This window comes from Mandrillus leucophaeus, unplaced genomic scaffold (assembly GCF_000951045.1).
Source record: "Mandrillus leucophaeus isolate KB7577 unplaced genomic scaffold, Mleu.le_1.0 Scaffold960, whole genome shotgun sequence".
Classification (NCBI taxonomy): Eukaryota; Metazoa; Chordata; class Mammalia; order Primates; family Cercopithecidae; genus Mandrillus; species Mandrillus leucophaeus.
The window spans coordinates 15527-38774 of NW_012110475.1; the positions used below are offsets into that span (position 1 = coordinate 15527).

At 36.7% G+C, this 23248-nt stretch overlaps 1 protein-coding gene across 1 annotated transcript in view; it reads right to left on the reverse strand.

The window, feature by feature from the left end:
- Nucleotides 1–715: 715 nt before the first annotated feature.
- The window catches only part of LOC105532484 (UDP-glucose:glycoprotein glucosyltransferase 2-like), a gene marked incomplete at its 3' end in the record, with an annotated part of 82765 nt that continues 60232 nt past the window's right edge, over nucleotides 716–23248 (reverse strand). The window contains exons 9-12 of the mRNA XM_011970667.1: nucleotides 17030–17129; nucleotides 14498–14558; nucleotides 3550–3641; nucleotides 716–866 (exon numbers count right to left, since the gene is read on the reverse strand). Of these exons, the coding sequence (XP_011826057.1) occupies nucleotides 716–866; nucleotides 3550–3641; nucleotides 14498–14558; nucleotides 17030–17129 (404 nt within the window). The remainder of the gene's footprint in view (nucleotides 867–3549; nucleotides 3642–14497; nucleotides 14559–17029; nucleotides 17130–23248) is intronic.

Consider the following 23248-nt stretch of genomic DNA (forward strand, 5'->3'; position numbering starts at 1 on the left):
GATTAGAGGGTAGTCTCCGGGGATTCTCTAACACAATTTGAAAAATCATCTGGATTGTTAAGGAAAGTTTCTCTCAGAAAGGGCTTTTCAACCTAAGTTTGAAAAAGGAATAGGAGTTAACTGGATTAAAAAAAGAAAAAGTGCTTTCTAAGCATGAGATAAAGGATAGTGGTGAAAAGAATGTTTCACAGTCTAAGAAATGAAAGGTGAGAGCAGCCATCTGCAGCCTCATAGGCCATATTGAAGACCACTTCTCTGCTTAAGCAAGAAAGGGTGATATGATCTTTTTTTTTTTTTTTTCCAAAAAATCACTTGGCTGTAGTACACACACCAGAACCTTTGGAGGCCACTGCAAATTGTTTAGGCAGGACTTTCATCATGTTAAGGTAGCACTTTTATACACCTCAGATTTTAACTATTTGGTGTCTTGCTGTTACTGTTCATGCGGTTATTCTGTTGTTTTCTCTGAAGGTGGAAAGGACACTGAATGAGAGTGAGTAGGTATTCTTGTGACAGAGACTATGAAAACAGACTATGAAGAAGGAGAAGGAAGCTGCAAGTGGGAGAGGAGATGGGTCTATAATTTTACTTTCTCTTTTCACTGAAAACTGTTTTGAAATGCTGACATTTATTGTCAGGCCTGCCAATACTTCGTTTTATGTTAAGCCTTAAGTATACTACAGGTTTTAGTACAAGGAATAGCATAAGCACTTACCATTATAGAAGAATGTCGAATATCTAATACATAAGTATATTCCCAAATGTGTGAATTTAATTTTAAAAATTTGCTCATATCTTCCCCATTGATCCCAAGATTGCGAAGGCCATTCATTATTTTTCCTTCTAATTTCAGCATATCCAAAATACTATATATTCAAAGAAAAAAAGTTTTATTTTGATTTTTTCCAAATTAAAAACAAATCTTTTAAAGTTTGACAGATTTCTTAAAGCATTAGAAATGAGAATTTTTGGTATCTTCATTAATAGCAGGAAAAATATATTAAATTCATTAAGAAATAAGGCAAATAGTTCTAATTAATTATCCAGAGTAAACTTACATAATTTTTTTTAGTGGTAGTAAAAGCTTATTATTATATAAAAGATAAAACAACAAAGACTATTGTATTCTTTATCAAAGTAGTGAGGACATGATCAGCCCTGAGAAAGCCAAAAATGAGAAAAAAAACCATTAGGTCACTCTTTTGACAAACCTACTACAAAAATGACATAAGATTGAACAAGACATAAAGTATAAAATTCTAATACACAGGAAGCCCCATTAAAGCATGAAGTTCACATGTGTTTGAATACAAATTTAATTTTCTTATTACATATAATTTGACAGTACTTAAACATAATAGAAAGTATTACTGTAAACAACAACATCAATAATAACCCCACTGACAACAAATTGGGGAATCTAAATGTTTAAACTATTCTTCATCAAGTCTGTGCCTGAGGCGACTATTCAGAGGCAAAAATATAAAAGGGACTCCTTCAATGGGCTAGAACAGAATGTTCTAATGTAGATATATAAGACCCTGCTTACGTACTTTATCAGTCCTACTTGCCTTTCTCCCCAGTCAGTACCACATGTTCCTACAGTCTCAGCCTTCCTTGGGGTGAGATGTAGGCCTTTATAGAATCAATGCTGATCTAATCCTAACCCATGGAGGCTCTGGCTCCTCCCACTACTCTCAGTGTCAGAGCAAGAAGGGCTGGGCCATGTATGGCACATGTTATTGGTTTTTTTTGTTTGTTTTTTTTGTTTTGTTTTGAGACGGAGTCTCACTCTGTGGCCCAGACTGGAGTGCAGTGGCGCAATCTCGGCTCACTGCAAGCTCTGCTTCCCAGGTTCACGCCATTCTCCTGCCTCAGCCTCCTGAGTAGCTGGGACTACAGGCGCCCGCCACCACGCCCGGCTAATTTTTTGTATTTTTAGTAGAGACGGGGTTTCACTGTGTTAGCCAGGATGGTCTCGATCTCCTGACCTCGTGATCCGCCCACCTCGGCCTCCCAAAGTGCTGGGATTACAGGCGTGAGCCACCGCGCCCGACTGTTACTGGTTTTTCACAACCCAGTAATGCAACACTGACAGGAGATAGGAAGGGAGCACAAAATAATTCCTTACTCCTTTTCTTTCTCCACTTGGACAATTCCAACATATTGGTTGCATCAAACCTCTCTATGTGTAATGTCTTTGTAATACGACATTTTCCTTCCATTTTCTTATTTTCTTTCATTCATCTTCCTCTTTGCATTAATTTTATTCCACATCCTCTGATCTTTTTCTGAGAATTTTTTTGATTATGCTATCCTCAAAAATGTCAGAAGATATAAATGTTCTCACATATTGTCTCTTCCTCTTTTAAGAGAATCATAGTAGCCCTAACTAGTGATCAAATTGATGAGGAATAAAAATGTAGCACACATCCTGCAAATCTCTAATGACCAGACGTAGGAGCTGGGAGTTTTACTTTTTTAATAACCTACAGCCTTCCTAAATCCTGTGTGAAAATATTCCTGCCAAAAAATTTCCTCATACACTACCTTAGAAAACTTTCTAAAATCTACACACCATTTCACTACTTCCTTTAAACCTGTTTTCACTGCTCCTGAGCACAGACGTAATTTTTGTTCCCCTGAAATTTACAGGCTAGCATGTAAAAACTTCTCTACTCTTTCTATGTGTATTTCTATGTGTAGGTTATTATTTTTCCAATACTAGGTCCAAGAATTCAAGTAACTAAAGAGAAAAGCCCCATTTGAGATAAAACTGTAAAAAATGTTCAGTAAAACTACTCCTCAGTCTTTCCGATATATTTTCCAACATATTTTCAAACTGGTAAAGAAACAGAATTTAAATAAACAATTCAAATAATTTCACTTCAACAAAAGTATACTCAATTGAATTAAAACTGAATATCTGAACTAAAGCATCATGTTTCCTAAGTTCATCTAATGTTTCAAATATTAATTTTAATGTAGTTTTATGTTTTTCTATAAAAGTAACTCTTCTGTTTGGCCTACAACTTTAATTTTGGGCAAGTGACCATTGATAAAGCAAGGACTTCCTAATTCTGTCCTGTTCAAAATTCTGAGCAAAAAAATTTTCAGTAATTTTTTTTTTCAGACAAGAAACCAGATAGCATCTGGCATTCATACATAAGCACTTTAAATTCCTCCTGTCAATTTCTCTCTTCTGGGGAAATACCCCACATTGACTTCAGTTCCTAATTGGTCTCTGGTTGTTCAGTCCAGTTCCAAATAACTTCTCTGCTAAATCATCAATCTACTCTTCAATAAAAGACAGTTTAGAATAACAAAGTAATTATAGGTCTAACACTCATCCAAACAAATATCTTGACTGTTTCTCCCAGTTCTGATAATCTAAGACACTTTGGGCTTGCTCATTTTGGTAGAATAAAGCTGTTTTGTACAATCAAAAACATGTATTTGATTTATCTTTAAAGTGATCTCCATATTTTGACTTCAATGTTTACATTTATATAAACCAGAGTTCATTTATAGCAATAATTTAATACTTACCTAAAAGGGTCATAAACATCCATATCAACATGAAGGCCATTTATAAACAGACGAGCATCACCTGGCTGAATTTTAAATCTATCTCGAAGATCCTTGAAGTAGAGCAAAGCAATGGTTAACCAGTGATAAAACAACAGTGATCTATATTAGGGGTCACCATATATTTCTATAAAGAGTCAGAGAGTAAATATTTTAGGTTTGACAGGCCATACAGTCTCTGTTGCAACTACTGATCTCTGCCTTTGTATCTTTAGATACTATGTAAACAAATGGGCACGGCAATGTTTATTGTAAAAATTAAACTTTTAGACCAGGCATGATGGCTCACACCTGTAATCCCAGAACTTTGGGAGACTGATGTGGGTGGATCACCTGAGGTCAGGAGTTCAAGACCAGTCTGACCAACATAGTGAAACCCCATCTCTACTAAATGCAAAAAATTAGCCAGGTGTGGTGGCACTTGCTTGTAATCCCACCTACTTGGGAGGCTGAGGCAGGAGAATCACTTGATTCCAGGAGGCAGAGGTTGCAGTGAGTCAAGATTGCGCCATTGCACTCTAGCCTGGGCAACAAGAGCGAAACTCCTTATCAAAAAAGTAAATAAAATAAATAATAAATATAAAATAAAAATTAAGCTTTTATTTATAAAAATAGGTGGCAGACCATATTTGGCCTAAAGGTAGTAGTTTGCCCAGCCCTGATCTCAGTGATGGGGGAAATCTTAAGATAGATTAGAGATAAAATTCAATAGCGGAATATTGTGATTTTACAGTACATGATAGTACAGTTCTAATGTTACAATAATTACTTATCTACATTTCATATAGTGTGTGTATGCGCACATATACAATTTGATAGTTGGCACATTCCTATTTCTTGAAGCAATGATATGCCAAAAGTAAAACTTTGGAGTATGTGTAAATATTTGGAGCTCACTCTAAATTCATGAAAGTTTCCATTAAAGCTGTATTTGAATTTTCACTGTCTTTCATTCAGTAAACATTTCCTGAGTGCCTGGTATGTTCTAGAAACATCTCCAGGCACTAGAGCAGTAACAAAAGTAAAAAAGGGGATGTTCTTGTCACTAAAGCAAAGTAGTCAAGATCACACTGTGAGTATTCAGTACAGCTGTCAAGATAACAGTGTGAGGATCGTGCCTGGTTTAATCCTGATCTTTCTACTCACTAGCTGTTAAGATTTGGGCAAGTTCAAATCACTTTTACAATCCTCAGTTTCCTCTTCTATCAAATGGGAATAATTATATCTATCTCACAGGTTTGCTATAGTTCAAATGTAATATATGTCTATGTCTTGTCGCCTATAAAGTGCTCACAAATGAAAGCTGTTATTATTATCAGGGTAGTCAAGCAGATTTAGGAGGAAAAAAAACCAGTGTATTTCAATGACATCATGTAATAAGTCACATAATAGGGACTTGTGTGATCTACTCTGTAAAGGCAAAGGAAGCAACTAACTTGAAGAGATTCAGAGAAAGCTTGACAATGGTGAGTTTTTCTGTATGATTATCACTCAACAGATGAGCTACACATAGAGGAGGGAGAGGAGGAACTTAACAGAAAGTATTTCCCCTTGTTTTATACAGAATACTCGCAAAAGATTCAACCCTAATATGAAAAGGTTCAGAGGTAAAATTTTTATTTGTCTTTAGCTACTTTAGATGTGCCTTTCTATCAAAGTTACTTAACTAAGAAATCTATATTCCAACTTCAAAATCTACAGATGCCTAGTAAATTTGTATTTCCTGCTGTTTTCCCCCAATCTGGCATTGAAACTTCACACATCCTGACTGAAGCTTTCTCCAGCACCTCATACATTCATTTCAGTGAAACTCAATTATAAACAGAAAGTACACCAAGCACGCAGATCCATACTAAATTGCTAAATCCCTCAAGACTGTTTCTGTCAGGCCCAGTGCCTTGAACAATAATGCTCAGAAAACAGGTAAGAGACTGAACTCAGCAGATCTGCTTGCTGAAACACTGTCAGAGAGAAGAGGTTTGTCTATTGGAGATTAGTACTTACAAATTCTTCTCTTTCCTCTGCCCCAGAGAGTTGGTCTTAAGTCCTGAAAAACTAGTGTATATTTGAGTATGTAATTTAAGGTGGCCTTTCTTAAATGAGGAGTAAGAATTCAATTTCTAGCAACATGAAAAACCAAAGATCCAAAAATTCTCTTACTAAAAGCAAGCACCAAAATGTTAGATTAAAATATTAATAATGAGGTTGGGTGTGGTGGCTCACAACTGTAATCCCAGCACTTTGGGAGGCTGAGGCTGGCAGATCACTTGAGGTCAGGAGTACGAGACCAACCTTTCCAACATGATGAAACCCTTTTTCTAACAAAAATAGAAAAATTAGCTGGGCGTGGTGGTGCATGCCTGTAGTCCCAGCTACTTGGGAGGCTGAGGCAAGAGAGTTGCTTCAGTCGGGGAGGTGGAGGTTGCTGTGAATTGAGATCACACCACTGCACCCCATCCTGGGTGACACAGTGATATTCTGTCTCAAAAAAATAAATAAATATGGAAAGTGTCCCCTAAATGTGGCTCAGAGTTGAAGAAAGTATTCACTTAAGGACAGAGAGTAAGTAGGAATATGAATACAGTGATGTAAATAAACACTAAAGACCTTGGAGGAAATTTAGAGCTTCCTAGATGACCCAGGACTTGCGTTTTTAAGGGCCAATCTCAGAAGAACAGGAAATTTAAATCCAGGACCCACATCGAACAGGGTATAGGATCAAAGAGATCCTTATGCACACACAAAGTGCTACACTTATGGTGAAAAGGTGAATTAGAAAACAAAATGCCCTGCAGTAACAGCACAGAAATTTGTCTATCTCACCTTGGTTCTTGGTGGAGGAAGAATAACTCCCAAATGAAGTCATGGCCTCTAGCTTATTTTTACATGGGTTTGGAGCTGGATTTCATACTATATTTATCGTCCAAAAAACTTAGATTTTTGTATTTAAAGTGCAATTAAACTAGTAGCACTCTTAGGCTTGAGCAGAAATAAATGCAAATACTAATTGAGAAATATAAGCTCATTTTTTCTTAAAGAAGAGGGAACCCATTTATTCTAACATGTCTCTTTAATAACCAATGGAGCTGAGCTATTACCTGAAGCTAAAGAAATTCCAAATGATTGGATCTCAGAAGACTGGTTGAAATTTACAATGTTAAAATGGTTTATAAACATGTTTCGGTGTTCCTAAGGTTAAATGATACGCACTCTGAAATTTAAATTTTTCTTAAAAATTTTATTTTTAATTTTTATGGGTACATAATGGTTGTACATAAATTTAAGGAGATCTTGTGATATTTTGATAGAAGCATATAATGTGTAATGATCATATCAGGGTAACTGGGATATCCATCATCTCAAATATTTACCATTTCTTAATGTAGGGGACATTCCAAATCCACTCTTCCAGTTAAAGTATCCAATAAATTAAAGTTAACTATAATCATTCTATTATGCTAATGAATAGATCTTATTCCTGACTGTATTTTTGTACCCACTAACCAACCCCTCCTTATCTTCTCCAGCCTCCAATAACCATCATTCTACTCTCTACCATCATAAGATCAGTGTTTTTAACTCTCACATATGAGTAATAACTTGCAGTGTATGTCTTCCTGTGTATGGTTTATTTCACTTAACATAATGTCCTCTATTGTTGCTGCAGATGACAGAATTTCTTTTTTATGACAAAATAATATTCCATTGTGTCCATGTACCAAATTTCCTTTATCCACCCATCCATTAATGGACACCTACATTGATTCCATATTTTAGCTATTGTGAATAGTGCTTTAATAAACATGGCAGTGCAGATATCTCTTTGATATACTAATTTCCTTACTTTTGGGTATATATCCAGCAGTGGGATTCCTGGATCATATGGTAATTCTATTTTTCATTTTTTTGTGAACCTCTCTACTGTTTTCCATTGTGGCTTTACTAATTTACATTCCCACCAACAGTGTCCAAGGGTTCCCCTTTCTCTGTATCCTTGCCAGAATCTGTTATTTTTTATGTTTTAGAAAAAAGCCATTTTCTATACTGTCCAAAGTAATTTATGGATTCAATGCTATTCCCATCAAGCTACCATCAACTTTCTTCACAGAATTAGAAAAAACTACTTGAAATTTCATATGGAACCAGAAAAGAGCCCGTATAGCCAACACAATCCTAAGCAAAAAAAACAAAGCTGGAGGCATCACGCTGACTTCAAACTATGCTACAAGGCTACAGTAACTAAAACACATGGTACTGGCACCAAAATAGACATATAGATCAAAGGAAGAGAACAGAGGCCTCAGAAACAACACCACACATCTACAACCATCTGATCTTCGACAAACCTGATGAAAACAAGCAATGGGGAAAGGATTCCCTATTTAATAAATGGTGCTGGGAAAACTGGCTAGTCATATACAAAAAACAGAAACTGGACCCCTTCCTTATACCTTACACAAAAATTAACTCAAGATGGATTAAAGACTTAAATGAAAACCTAAAACCATAAAAACCCTAGAAGAAAACCTAGGCAATACCATTCAAGACATAGGCATGGGCAAAGACTTCATGACTAAAATACCAAAAAGCAATTCCAACAAAAGCCAAAATTGACAAATGGAATCTAATCAAACTACAGAGCTTCTGCACAGCAAAAGAAACTATCATCAGAGTGAACAGGCAACCTACAGAATGGGAGAAAATCTTTGCAATCTACCCATCTGACAAAGGTCTAATATCCAGAATCTACAAGGAACTTAAACAAATTTACAAGAAAAAACAACCCCATCAGAAAGTGAGCGAAGGAAATGAACAGACACTTCTCAAAAGAAGACTTCTATGCAGCCAACAAACATATGAAAAAAAACTCATCAACACTAGAGAAATGCAAATCAAAACCACAATGAGATATCATCTCGCATCAGTTAGAATGGTGATCATTAAAAAGTCAGGAAACAACAGATGCTGGAGAGGATGTGAAGAATAGGAACACTTTTACTCTGTTGATGGGAGTTTAAATTAGTTCAACCATTGTAGAAGACAGTGTTGATTCCTAAAGAATCTAGAACTAGAAATACCATTTGACCCAGCAATCCCATTACTGGGTATATACTCAAAGGATTATAAATCATTCTACTATAAAGACACACGCACACATATGTTTACTGCAGCACTATTTACAACATCAAAGACTTGGAACCAACCCAAATGCTCATCAATGATAGACTGGATGAAGAAAATGTGACACATGTACCCCATGGAATACTATACAGTCATAGAAAAGAATAAGCTCACGTCCTTTGCAGGGACATGGTTGAAGCTAGAAGTCATCATTCTCAGCAAACTAACATAGGAACAGAAAGCGAAACACCACATGTTCTCACTTAAAAGTGGGAGTTGAACAATGAGAACACATGGACACGTGTGGCCTGTCAGGGGGTGGGGGGCAAGGGGAAAGAGAGCATTAGGACAAATACCTAATGAATGCAGGGCTCAAAACCTAGATGATGGGTTGATAGCAAACCACCATGGCACACAAATACCTATGTAACAAACCCGCATGTTCTGCACACGTATCCCAGAACTTAAAGTAAAATTAAAATTTTAATTTAAAAAAGAGCAAACCTACAAAAAAGATAAAAGCCATTTTAATGGGTGAGACACTATCCCATTGTGGTTTTGATTTGCATTTCCCTGATGATTAGTGATGTTGAGCATCACTGTTGGCCATCTGTATGCCTTCTTTTGAGAACTGTCTATTCAAATTTTTTGCCTATTTTAAAATTATTCATTGTTTTGCTGTTGTTTGAGCTCCTTATATATTTTGGTTATTAATCCCTTGACTATTGCATAATCTGAAAATACTCTGTCCCATTCTGTAGATTTTCTCTTCACTTTGTTGACTGCGTCCTTCTCTGTACAGAACATTTTTATCTTGATATGATCCCATTTGTCCAAACTGCTTTGGTTGCCTGTGCTTTTCAGGTCTTACTCAAGAAATCTTTGCATAGACCGATGTCCTAAAGCCTTTCCCCAATGTTTTCTTCTAGTAGTTTCATAGTTTCAGGTCTCATATTTAAGTCTTTAACCCCTATTAATTTGATTTTTGTAAATAGTGTGAGATGGGGGTCTAGTTTCATTCTTTACAATTAAAATTTGAAGTCAAATCAGATAAAAATCTTAATAGAAAGGTTGTAATTTTTAGAATACGGAATAACACAAAATAAGACTCTAAAAATATGATTTACAGATGTAGTTTTGGAGGTGATGTTCTAATCTAGATAATGTCTCCAGAACTCTGTAAAATTTTCACACAAAGTAGTTAGAAATAATTAGAAGCAACATGAACTTTTATTTGGGTATGGTGCAATCCTTTATTTTAATATCTGCATTTTAGTTAATTCAAGTATCTGCATTTGGTTCATTAATTGAAATTATTTGTTCCACTCTGCTGAATCAAAAAAAGTTGCCTGACCACCTGATCAAATCCTCATTTTATTTTGAAGCAAATAAAAAATGTCATGGCCTATAGTTTAACAGTTCTTGCAGTAAACAACAAAGATACATGCTGGGTTGACAATTTAAAATCACCAAAAGCAGATTATGGCCATTCACAGCAAATTAACAACAATTATGAACTTCCAAAGGAAATTTGCTGTACTCTGGAGTTAAAGCAGTTGTCTCCTAAATAAAACCAAACTCCAATTCAGTTATACAACTTGAGCATAGTCATATTTTTAAAATAATCTTTGCCTGAGTCCCAAGTCAAAAACTATAAAAAGCTACACCAGAAGAATTATGCCAATCCCGGCACCCTTCACCCGTTTCATCCCTGGCTCTTATAGGCAAAAATTTTCCCCCAAAGTTTCTTTTTCATCCTCTAGTATTTCTTCATGCAAAAACTATAATAGGTAAATACATATTCTCATTTCCCCTGGTCTCTTATGCAAAAAAAAAACCAAAAAAAAAACAAACGACTTGCTCACAGAATGCCCTGCCACCTTTCTGAAATGAATCTTTCTCAGTTTAATTCTGATCTGTATTTTTCTTATTATGAGTAAGGAAAGGTGGTTATTATATATTTAAAGACCTTAAATTAAAAAGCACAGCAGAGTTTGCAGACAGCCCAGAGTGGGAGAAAATCTTCACAATCCACACATCCGAAAACGGACTAATATCCAGAATCTACAAAGAACTCAAATCAGCAAAAAAAAAAAAAAAAAATCCCATCAAAAAGTGGGCTAAGGACATGAATTAGACAATTCTCAAAAGATCTACGAATGGCCAACAAGCATTTGGAAAAATGCTCAACATCACTAATGATCAGAGAAATGCAAACTGAAACCACAATGCAATACCACCTAACTCCTACAAGAATAGGCATAATTTTTAAAAAATGAAAATATAATAGATGTTGGCATGGATGTGGTGAAAAGGTAACACTTTTCCACAGTTGGTGAGAATGTAAACTAGTACAACCACTATGGAAAACAGTGTGGAGATCCTAAAAGTAGATCTACCATTTGATCCAGCAATCCCACTACTAGGTATCTGCCCAGAGGGGGAAAAAAAAAGTCATTACATGAAAAAGATACTTGCACACGCATGTTTATAGCAGAACAATATGCAATTGCAAAAATATGGAATCAGCCAATATGCCCTATATATACCATGGAATAGGAATACTACTCAGCCATAAAAAGGAATGAAATAATGTTATTTGCACAACCTGAATGGAATTGAAGACTATTATTCTAAGCGAAGTAACTCAGGAATGGAAAACCAAACATTATATGTTCTCACTTATAAGTGGGAGCTAACCTATGAGGATGCAAAGGCATAAGAATGATACATTGGACTTTGGGGACTCAGGGGAAAGGGTGGGGTGGCGAAGGATAAAAACCACACATTGGGTACAGGGTACACTGTTCAGGTGATGGGTGCACCAAAATCTCAGAAATCACCACTAAATAACTTACTGATGTAACCAAACACCATCTGTTCCCAAAAAACCTACTGAAATTAAAACAAACAACTGATCGAAGGAGATGGTTTGGGTTTGGCTTGGTTTTTAACTAAAGCCTTGGTGCCCTCTAGTGGGAAGATGGAGCAGCCCGGCATCCATAGTGTGTGCTCTTCAGAGCTGGGTGTCACTTTGGAATCAAGATTCTTGGGAGGCCAAGGCGGGCAGATTACCTGAGGTCAGGAGTTCATAGCCAGCCTGGCCAACGTGGTGAAACCCCGTCTCTACTAAAAATACAAAAATTAGCCAGGTGTGGTGGCATGCACCTGTAATCCCAGCTACCCAGGAGGCTGAGGCAGGAGAATCGCTGGAACTCGGGAGGCAGAGGCTGCAGTGAGCCAAGATCACGCCACTGCACTCCAGCCTGGGTGACAGAGCAAGACTCCATCTCAAAAAGATTATTCCTGTTTCCTTTTATATTTGGGGGCAGGATGTTTTCTTTTGTTTGTTTTTGTTTTGTTTTGTTTTTAAGTGTTTCTTATCTCCTCTGCTTGAAGGTCATATCCTTTTTATCTCCTTAAGCAAAGCCAGGAGCTCTGCAGAACCCCAGGAGCGAGAACAATTATGCTTAAGACACTTTTATTTTAGTTTAGTCCCAGACCCAGAGGAAAATCCTTCAAATTTCTTAAGTAAATCCTTAAAAGTGTAATTTACACTGGAGCAACTGACCTGGCATTTAAATAAACTGCAGCATGAGAAAAAAAAAAAAAAAGAGCATTATTATTTTTTTCTTTTTTCAGTGAACATTTTGTTTACATGTTTTGCAGGAAATGTACTTTCTGGTTTGTATGCATGAGATGCTGTAACAGTAACACACTTCCACGGCTTTCTCGTGTCCAATCCATGTGCAATGCAATTGCAATGAACAATCCAAGATTTTTTTACCTTCTCATCACAACCACCCTCTTCCCCAAGGTTGGAACTCCAGTTTGTTTAATTACTTCTCGCACATTCCATGAGCTAGTGGGTAACATGGACTGCTAGTCCAAACACCCATTTACCCTAGATAAGTTAAATGAAAGACATTATCATCCTTGTCTTTCTCTTATCAGTGTTCTCTGAAAGAAGTAGGTGATCAAGAAGACTATCTGCAGTGTCATGATTATTCAGCTTATTAAGTTCAAGATTTCTTGCTCTGCAGTCAAAGTTCATTTCAAAACTCTTTCACTGCCAATTCCAAATGGCTGACAGGTAGAAAAGGTGATGGCAGCAGTGGCCATAGTGGCCCTGAGTATGCTGGCATAGTCAGGTTGCCAGCATGGTTCTGATATAGCAGTTAGGAAGAAATTATTTAGGCAGATAGTGAGTCCTCGGCAAGGTTTTCCTTTTAATGAAAAGCAGCCCCCAAATCATTTTATTTTCTAACAAAGAACAGCCTGTAAAATCGAGCTGCAGACATAGGCAAGAAAGCTAGAAGCTTGCATAGGTAAATGCTGGCACTGTCCTAGCAGGAAAAGGCTACCTGGGACCCGGCATGTTCAAAACAGCAGCTCCATCTTCCCTTCTTTCCAGCCCACGTGTACAGCGAGAAGCAGACAACATGACAGCAGCCAAGTGGAAAGTCCATTTGCATAACAGGGTGGAGTGGTCAGCCTTCCCCATGCATTATGTAAAACATCACACCTGGTCCAACCAATTTGTGAGCCCTATGTAAATCAGACACCACCTCCTCAAGCCTATTTGTAAAATCCAGTGCACTCTGTAGCCAGTCCGAATTCCCATTCAGGGGCCCCTCTCTCTCACAAGAGAGAGAGAGCTGTTCTCCTTTCTTTCTTTTGCGTATTAAGCCTCTGCTCCCAAACCCACTCCTTTGTGTGTCAGAAAACAATCCATTCTGCATGAAGAATGGTAAGAGCAATTAGGAACATCATAGAACGGACCAATACCACAAATCCGTTTTGAAGGATACACAGGAATTTGTAAGGTGGTCAATGAAGCCAAGAATGTCCCAGGTAGGAATGATGTGTTGTGGTTCCTAATACCTGTTCTCCAATGAACTATGCATCTTTTTCTTCATCTTTTTCATCACTGTAGTTGTCATCATCAAAACAGCTGACATTTGTTGACAGCTCACTCTGTCTCAATATGATGGGCACTGCTGGCTGGGCTAAGTTAGCACCATACCCAAGCCACTTCTCCTTTGCTTCGTTACTAGAAAACACTAGCTTTTCTAGCTTCCCTCACAGCCTAAGATGGCCACATGACAAAATCCTCACCAATGAGATAGAAACCAGTAAAATGTTCCAAGAAGGCTTTAGTGAGGATGAATGTGGTTGGCACCATCCTTCCTGCCTCTTTTGGCTTTAAATACAGATAAGAAGTGAGAAAAATGAACTCCTACTATTTAGGGCCCTGTGAGCCTGGTATGATACTACTTAAAGCCAAACCAGTCCTATGTAATAAAGCCAGGCGTGGTGTAAGCACTTTACAAGTATTAACTAGAATTATTTGGGTTCTATGGATAATTACAGAGACCACTGGCACAATCTTATCAAACCAGTGATAAATTGTATTTTATCTGCTATAGGATTCTAGTAACGTTCCAATGGTCTAACACTGACTCAGTCTTCACAAGCTTTTAAACAAAACTAATGACAAGAAACAGAATAATTAACTCACAGCCTTTATTCTTCATCCTATGAAGAAAACCATACTACCTCAGAAGAAATTCTGGAATATACTGTGAAATAAGTAGAAGATATGTCAGGAAAGACTGGCTGATTAAACGCTCATGTAGTTGAGCATAAAAATGGAAGAACCTAGACTGTTTTAATAATCAAAAAAGCACAAATTACCATTTCCTTTTTGGTATGAATATTGAAGATCCAAAGTCAGAAACAGTGATATTAGTGGGGTAAATGTTTTTAAAAACAAATTTAAACAAACCTTTTGATTTTCCTGTATTTCTTCTCTCATATGTTGATTTACAGCAATTCTGGTTAGAGATCTGGAAAAATGAATACTAATATAATTGATCCTTCTTTAAATGTTTAGACCTTATCTGTATAATTCAATGTAATCTAATACTCTGGATAGGGAGCTAAAAACTCCAAATGCTTGGTGACTGAAAAGTGTACATTTCCATATGGTCTAATTTAGCTATCATTTGACAAAAGGATTTGGTTCAAGTGGAACGGAGGCTCTCAAAATTTCCTGTGTACTAGCTGTATGCAGTATGGATTGTCATCATTTACTACGACTTATTTTTTGAGTGAAAAAGCTGCTTTGTGTTGTTTTGTCCAATAGAGAAATTTTTCATGAAATTACCAATGTATATGTACATGAATATATGTACATGAAGAATTTTAGTTACCTGGGATCTTACCAGAGTAGAAATGTTCTAAAAAAACTGAAATCATGGCTTTACATTATTCACTCTTTTCAATTTTTTCCAACTTTTTTATTAAAAAAAAATTTTTAGAGACAGAGTCTCACTCTTCTACCCAGGCAGGACTGCAGTGGCATGATCACAGCTCACTGCAGCCTCGGATTCCTGGACTCAGGTGATTCTCCGCCTCAGCCTCTCAACTGGCTAGGACAATAGGTACACACCACCACACCCAGCTATTTTTAAATTTTCTTCTAGAGATGGAGTCTTGCTATGTTGCCCAGGTTGGTCTAAAACTCCTGGCCTCAAGTGAACCTCCTACTGCAACCTCCCAAAAGTGCTGAAATTAGAGATGCAAGTCATTGCACCCAGCCTATTCACTCTTGAAGAGTTTATAATTCACTTATAAAGACAGCAGAAATGTTTAAAATACAGTTCCTATGGACTGTATTCAACTTCATAATTCCTAAACATGGCTAGCTATATATCTGTCAATTTTATAAACAGAATTAAAACATTAAAAGATTGTTAATGCAAAGTTCTGCTTTAAGGAAAACTCAAGTAGAAAGGTGTACCTTGAAACAGCCCACAGTAAGTATGTATTATTTCCTAAAGTTTGGCAGCACTGAGATAAATTACAATTAAAACTTTAATAAGGCAAATTTTTCATTTATTTAGCAAATATTTCATTTCAACATACATTTACAGATTGTCTACCACGTGGTTTTGGAGATATGCTCAAGCCTACAATTTAGCCATTATGCAACGTTAGCATATTTTACAATTTTTTCTTAATCACAGATTAACAGCAGAGTTTTGCATCTGAACCTCTGAACAGTTATACTGACTTAACAACAGAGCTAATCAACTGTCTGATCAAGACTAGTTATTTTACTTTATTTGTATTTGATCTAATAATTTTTATAATGACCATTAATTAAAAGTATTATGGCTAAACATATATGACATTTATACACACCCATATATATTTCATGTTTTATTGTATCAATGCTGACTTCTCAAATTCCTGACTGTTTAAAGTTGACTGAAAGAGACATATCAATATATTCATTCTTAATCTGTAAATAAGGAGACAAACTCCTCTATTTCAAGGTACCACCAAAAAATTATTGGTATCTTGTAACCGACCATGTACTATTTATTTACTTGCAAAATTAAAGAATACATATATTGAAGATTCTGTAATTTGTACTATGAATAAATGTACAAAATAGTGTTTGAGACAATAAAAGGCATAGCAATCATTCTATGCTTAGGAAGGTATGCTAAGCTAGTAGACTACTCTCCAATTCCTTTCAATAAAACACTGTTGTTGCACATGCACTGTGACTTGTCACATATTTTATCTCTTTAGTATAAGCTAACTCATATTTTACTTGTTGCTCATTTTATACTCTGTCATTCCTAACCAGAATACAATTGCATCAAAGTTGTGTTATATAGCAAATTCTCATAATACACTGTAACTTGCATTGCATGCACTGGTCTCTTTAAGCTATACAAATGTATTTCCTATTGAAATGGAATATGTGTTTAACGTAACATCAGTATTCATGGAAGCAGTTCAACTAGACATCCTCTTGGCAAAAAAGTACTCCATACAATATTCCATGCAATTAAGACATTACCAATCATTTGGACTCTGAAAGGGTAAGAATATGATTTGGCAGTATTTTGGGCATAGATCTCCTACTTACAATAATACTTTTCATCATCCTCCATAAGGGGGAAAAAAAAAACACTCCTTCATTATTTATTGCTTAAACAAGTTTTTCCTTAGATTACTATGTATGATTTCCAAAAAATTTTCAGGAATTTTTTTCCTATTTGCCTCTAACAAGAGTTCTACTTTACAGTGCATACACAGATGCATGCACAAGTCAGTATTTTGCTCTAATCAAAAAAAAAAAAAAAAAAAAACCCATAATGAAAAGAGGCCCTGATTTCACAAAAGCTATATATACTAGAATTAACTGACACCTTCATCTTAAATGAAATCAGCTATTTTCATAAAACTTATTTAATAGAAAGAGTTCTGGCTACAATGAAACCAATGAACTTCAACATACCTGGCTTTTATGGGGAAGTTCTGTGAAATGTCTTTCATTAATTTAATGGCATCATAAACTGGAGTGGACATTATTTGAGAAGCTGCTTGAAAACTAAGATCTGGAAGGAAAAATATTATTAAGGAATCTAGCATAATATTAGACCTTTATAGACATTTCCATGAAATTGAAGTAATTGACTTAATTCTTCTTGCCAAATATTAGTATACAAACATGTTAAAACTGTTACATCTGCATTTTTAAGAAGTTTTAAATGTAAAGTTATCACTTATTTCCAAATAATATAAGCTTTATACTTTTATGAATGATTAATACCTATTATTTTCACAAATTACAGTATAATTTCAAGAGAGAGATATATGAAGAGAAATGCTCTCACAAAGCTTTTTTTATACTTAAAAGAAACATATGACAAAAAGTCAAAAGAATAACAAAGAGGAATAAAAAGAGCTTTAAAGAGCCAATTCTGAAAAGACCTTTAAGAAAGCCTGACTGTGTTTAACTCAGTAAACAGAAACATTCACTTTCTCTCAACATTGTTTTACCTTTATGCTGAAATAAAATCCTAAACTTAGTATTATTTTATCTGATGTAACAGTCTTATAGAAAGAAAAATGTGTATTGCTGCGGTTAGTTTCAAATATGTCAGAAGAATTAATCTTAGTATTATTACTTTGTCAAGAGTCAGAAAAGATTTAAAACTAAATTCTTTCATTACCTAATAGTGAGGCAGATTGTTTCTCCTTAATATTTCACTAAAGGTGGAATCCTAGTTTACCAAATACTACTAAAATAACTAGTTTAACACAGAAAAGCTAGTTTTATTCCTGAGTTCTCAGCGTGAAATGACGAGTCAAAGTCTACAGAGGAATGATCCTAAGGTATCCTCACATGGAATGGTAAAGTCTCACAGACCAGATGATATGGTTTGGCTACGTACTCACCCAAATCTCATCTTGAAGTGTAGCTCCCATAATTCCTATGTGTTGCGGGAGGGATCCAGTGGGAGATAAATGAATCATGGGGACAGTTTCCCCAATACTGTTCTCATGGTAGTGAATAAGTCTCACAAGATCTGATAGTTTTATAAGGGGTTTCCCTTTTCACTTAGCTGTCATTCTGTCTTGCCTACCACCATGTAAGATGTGCCTTTTGCCTTCTTTTGTAAAGTCTCCCCAGCCACAGAGAACTGTGAGTCTTAAACTGTATAACTGTACAGTAACTTGGTATCAGTAGATACCTGAAAATGTGGAAGCGACTTTGGAACTGCGTAACAGGCAGAGGTGAGAACAGTTTGGAGGGCTCAGAAGAAGACAGGAAGATGTAGGAAAGTTTGGAACTTCCTAGAGACCTTTGAACAGCTTTGACCAAAATGATCATAATGATATGGACAATGAAATCCATGCTGAGGTGGTCTCCGACGGAGATAAGGAACTTCTTGGGAACTGGAGTAAAGGTGACTCATGCCATGTTTTAGCAAAGAGACTGGCGGCATTTTGCCCCTGCCCTAGAGATCTGTTTTGAACTTGAGGGAAATGATTTACAGTATCTGGCAAAAGAAATTTCTATGCAGCAAAGCATTCAAGAGGTGACATGGGTGCTGTTAAAAGTATTCAGCTTTAAAAGGGAAACAGAACATAAAAGTTCAGAAAATTTGCAACCTGCCAATGCCATAGAAAAGACAAACCCATTTTCTGAGGAGAAATTCAACCCAGCTGCAAAAATTTGCATAGATAATGAGAAGCCAAATGTTAATCACAAAGACACTGGGGAAAGTGTCTCCAGGGCATGTCAGAGACCTTCACATGAGTCCCTCCCATCAAAGGCCTGGAGGCCTAGGAGAAAAAAATCAATTCGTGGACTGGTCCAAGGTGCCTCCTGCTGTGTGCAACCTAAGGACTTGGTGTCCTGCATCCCAGCTGCTCTAGTCATGTCTAAAAGGGGCCAAGGTACAGCTTGGGCTGTGGCTTCAGAGGGTGCAAGCTCCAAGCCTTGGTAGCTTCCACGTGGTGTTGAGCCTGTGGAAGTACAGAAATCAAGAATTGGGGTTTGGGAACATCTGCCTAGATGTCAGAGGATGTATGGAAATGTCTGGATGTCCAGACAAAAGTTTGCTACAGGGGTGGGGCCCTCATGGAGAACCTCTGCTAAGGCAGTGAGGAAGGTATATGTGGGGTTAGAGCACCCACACAGGGTCCCCACTAGGGCACTGCTTAGTGGAACTGTGAGAAGAGGGCCACCATCCTCCAGATCCCAGAATGACAGATCCACTGACAGCTTGCACCCTGTGCCTGGAAAAGCCACAGACACTCAATGCCAGCCTGTCAAAGCAGCTAGGAGAGAGGTTGTACCCTGCAAATCCATGGGACAGAGTTGCCCAAGACCACGGGAACCTACCTCTTGCATCAGCATGACCTAGATGTGAGGCATGGAATCAAAGGAGATCATTTAGGAGCTTTAAGATTTGACTGCCCTGCTGGATTTCAGACTTGCACGGGGCTGTTAGCCCTTAAATTTTGGCCAATTTCTCCCATCTGGAATGGGAGATAAATGGCTATATTTATCCAATGCCTGTACCCCCAGTGCATCTAAGAACTAACTAACTTGCTTATACAGGCTCATAGGTGGAAGGGACTTGCCTTGTCTCAGGTGAGACTTTGGACTGTGGAGTTTTGAGTTAATACTGAAATGATTTAAGATTTTGGGTGACTGTAGGGAAAGCATGATTGGTTTTGAAATGTGAGGACATGAGATTTGGGAGGGACCAGGGGCAGAATGATATGGTATGGCTGTGTCTTCATCCAAGTCTCATCTTAAATTGTGGCTCCCATAATTCCCACATGTTGTGGGGCAGACCCAGTCAGTGGGAGATAACTGAATCATGGGTCGGAGGGGGCAGTTTCCCCAATACTGTTCTCATGATAGTGAATAAGTCTCACAAGATCTGATGGTTTTATAGAGGGTCTCCCTTTTCACTTGGCTCTTATTCTCTCTTGCCTGCTGCTATGTAAGGCATGCCTTTCGCCTTCTGCCATGATTGTTATGCCTCCCCGGCCATGTGGAACTGTGAGTACATTAAACTTCTTTATCTTTATAAATTACCAGTCTTGAGTATATCTTTATTAGCAGTGTGAAAACGGACCAACACTCCAGGCTTCAAATTCTAGTTCTATCAAAAACTAGCTGAGTAACTTCAAACAGAATATCCTCAACCTGAACGTGTTTCCAGTCCCCAGTACTGCAGTGAAACTACTGTCAGTGCTCACTAATATCTCGATTGCCAAACACAATGACATTTTTAGTACTTACCTTACCTACTAGGTTCTTTTTGCAATAGGATCATTTCATGCAAATAAAAAGTACTGGTCATTTTCTCTTTCTTAAGAATCTATTTCCTTCAGCTTGTATAATGTGCTCTCCATTTCTCATCATTCCATCATGTCTTCCTTAGGAGTTTTACTTTCTACATGTGGATGAACACTAGGGCACTCTCCCTGTTGCACTGATTTTGCTAAGATTTTCAACTTTTGAAATCCTCTCTGTTTAGCTTAAGGACAGGATACTCACCCCACCACTGAACCTAACCATTTAGATATCTTACAATGACTTTAAATCAACCTTTCAACACTAGTCTCATTATTTCTGAGTCCCATATTCAGCCCCAAAGCCAGGTTACATGTTTTATATATTCTCTCTACTCAGGCTCAAGCTAGAAATCCTAGAATTACCTTTGACTCCTTTTCACCTTCTAAATACCTATATGTCTTCTACCACTATTTCAGCAATGTCTAACTAGATTTCTTGCTTTCAGTACATTCAAATACATCTTACACAGACATTAGGGAGTCAACTAGAAGTAAGCTGACTATGCATACTCTGCTTAAAGGCCTTCAAAAACACCCCATCACTTACAATCTTCTAAATTAAGCAAGGGCCCCTTAGAGAACATTTTGAAGGAGACTTAAAACATAATAATAATTTTTTTAAAGTGCTAAAATAGAGACATTAAAAAAAAACTAAAAATAACTGAGGATACTAGAAAGAGACTATCTGAAATTATGGATTTGGGAATATAAGCTGTATTGGAACTTAGAGAAGAGCTTTACACACCATGCTAAGGGGTTTAAACTTAATACTTTTAATGGATGTGCATGAAATCAGTCCTTAATAATGCAAATGACTTGGCTAGCTAGTCCTATCAACCTCTTCTTACATTCAAGTCTCTCCAGAAGTATTTGCCTTGGAAAAACAGAACTTTCTCAGATAAGAGGACTGCATACTTTGTTTGCCCTCCGCATCTATTCTTTCCTGCTCCGGGCCCCCAAAAGGCTGGCTTACCTGAACTGCATCAATAAGCTCCCTTGCCCTCAGATTTCTAGTTAGATTCAGTTAATCCAAGTCACTAATATGGGATCAGTAAGCAAGAAAATAAGGATTGGATAGTTACTACCCAGATCCCTCCCTTCTTGAGTCACAGAGGGCAGTCCCTTGGGGGACTACTGCTGTATCAAGCAGCTATCTCCACACACTCTCCAGGTTTTGGTAACCACTCCCTCCTCTTGCTCCCTCAAGCTTAGGGGTAGAAAATGTTTCCCTCTAGTTGCTAATACTGGAATAGAAGAATCCATTCCTTGTTGGTTTCCCTCAATCAGGCCTGTCTCTGTAAAAAGTCCCTTTATTAAACTTTTTTAGTTTGTGTGTGCCAACATTTTCCTGTGGGGACTAATGTAAGACCATTATTCGATTAGGGATGTACAAGTGATAAAGGCTGGCTGATTTGACACAACGCCAAAATCAGATTTTCATTTTAGAAAGATTATCTCAGTAACCTTATTGAGAATGAATTTGAACGTACTGCCTCAGTTTAGTGTTATCATGATGTCAAGTGGAAGAACAGTCACAAGGGCTGTGGTATAATAAAAGGAGGTCCAAGCATGAGGTCTAGATGAGACATTAAATAGGAAACTGTACACCAGAAGGGTCCAGGGAGAATAGATTCTATCAGTTCAAAAAGGTAGATTCTTTACAGTAAATCTATCATAACAATGGTCTTGAATCTCATTCTGCTGAATGATTTTTTCCATTGATATATTGATTTTCTAATGGTATAGGGCTTAGTTGACAGAACATTTGTATTAGGTAGGTAAAGAATAGCAGAAGTTATAAAACTTAATAGATTGGGTCTTGCACATTCTGCTATAATTTTAAAATGTAATATTCAATATTCTGTTAAGTGTATATAAAGTTTACCTAGATACCATATGGTACAGTATAAAGAATTTAACTTGGACCAAAATCTTCACTTATTAGCTGTGTGGTAACTGGCACTTAAATAAGATAGTTTATATGAAAGGACCCTGCAAACTATAATCCAGATGAAATATAAAATATTATTTGTATGTTATAAGTAAGTTATACTGGTGAGAGTGGCCTGTAAATATCCTTTTAGTTGTTATTTTAAAAACAGAAAGTACATTGGTGGTTGCCTACAACTGAGGAGTTGGGAAATGAGGAGTGACCGCTAATGAGGATGTTAATTTCTTTTGGGGATGATGAGAATTTGCTAAAATCAACTGTGCTAAGAGTGGTGGCATTCTAAAAATATGCTAAAAACTACTGAATGGTAGAATTTAAAAGGGCAAATTGAATAGTATGTGAATGTATTAGTATGAATAGTATTATTTTAGTAATGTCATTATTTACATCACTATGTCCATAATCTATATCATCTGAGATATAAAAGCTTATTTAACAAAACAGCTTATTAAGCTGTTGTATTTTAAAAAGTTGATAAAAGATGATAAAAGTTAAATGATGCAGAAAGAAGACATGTCCCCATGACCTACTAAATCATTACAAATAAAGAAGAAAAATGACAAATTGAAAAGGACTTAAAAGCCCAAACCAAATCAAATCGAATTTTGTTCACAAAATATGTGCTTGTAGGTTTTCAGCACAGAAGTTGTTCCTAACTTTGTAAAACTGCATGTCCTCCATTTGATGTTTCCATTAAAAATTTATCAATTAAACATGCAATAGTCTTAAGAGGATCTAAATTTCAAAGAGAAGAAAACTAAGATTGAGTTTCATTTTCTCCTTACCGATGAGTTAGGATTTTTAATCAGTTATAGTCTCCAAAAATGTGATTTAATACTTCAGACTAACCTGTAAATCGGTATATACTTTTGAAATAACATCAAATAACCTCACTTCATATAA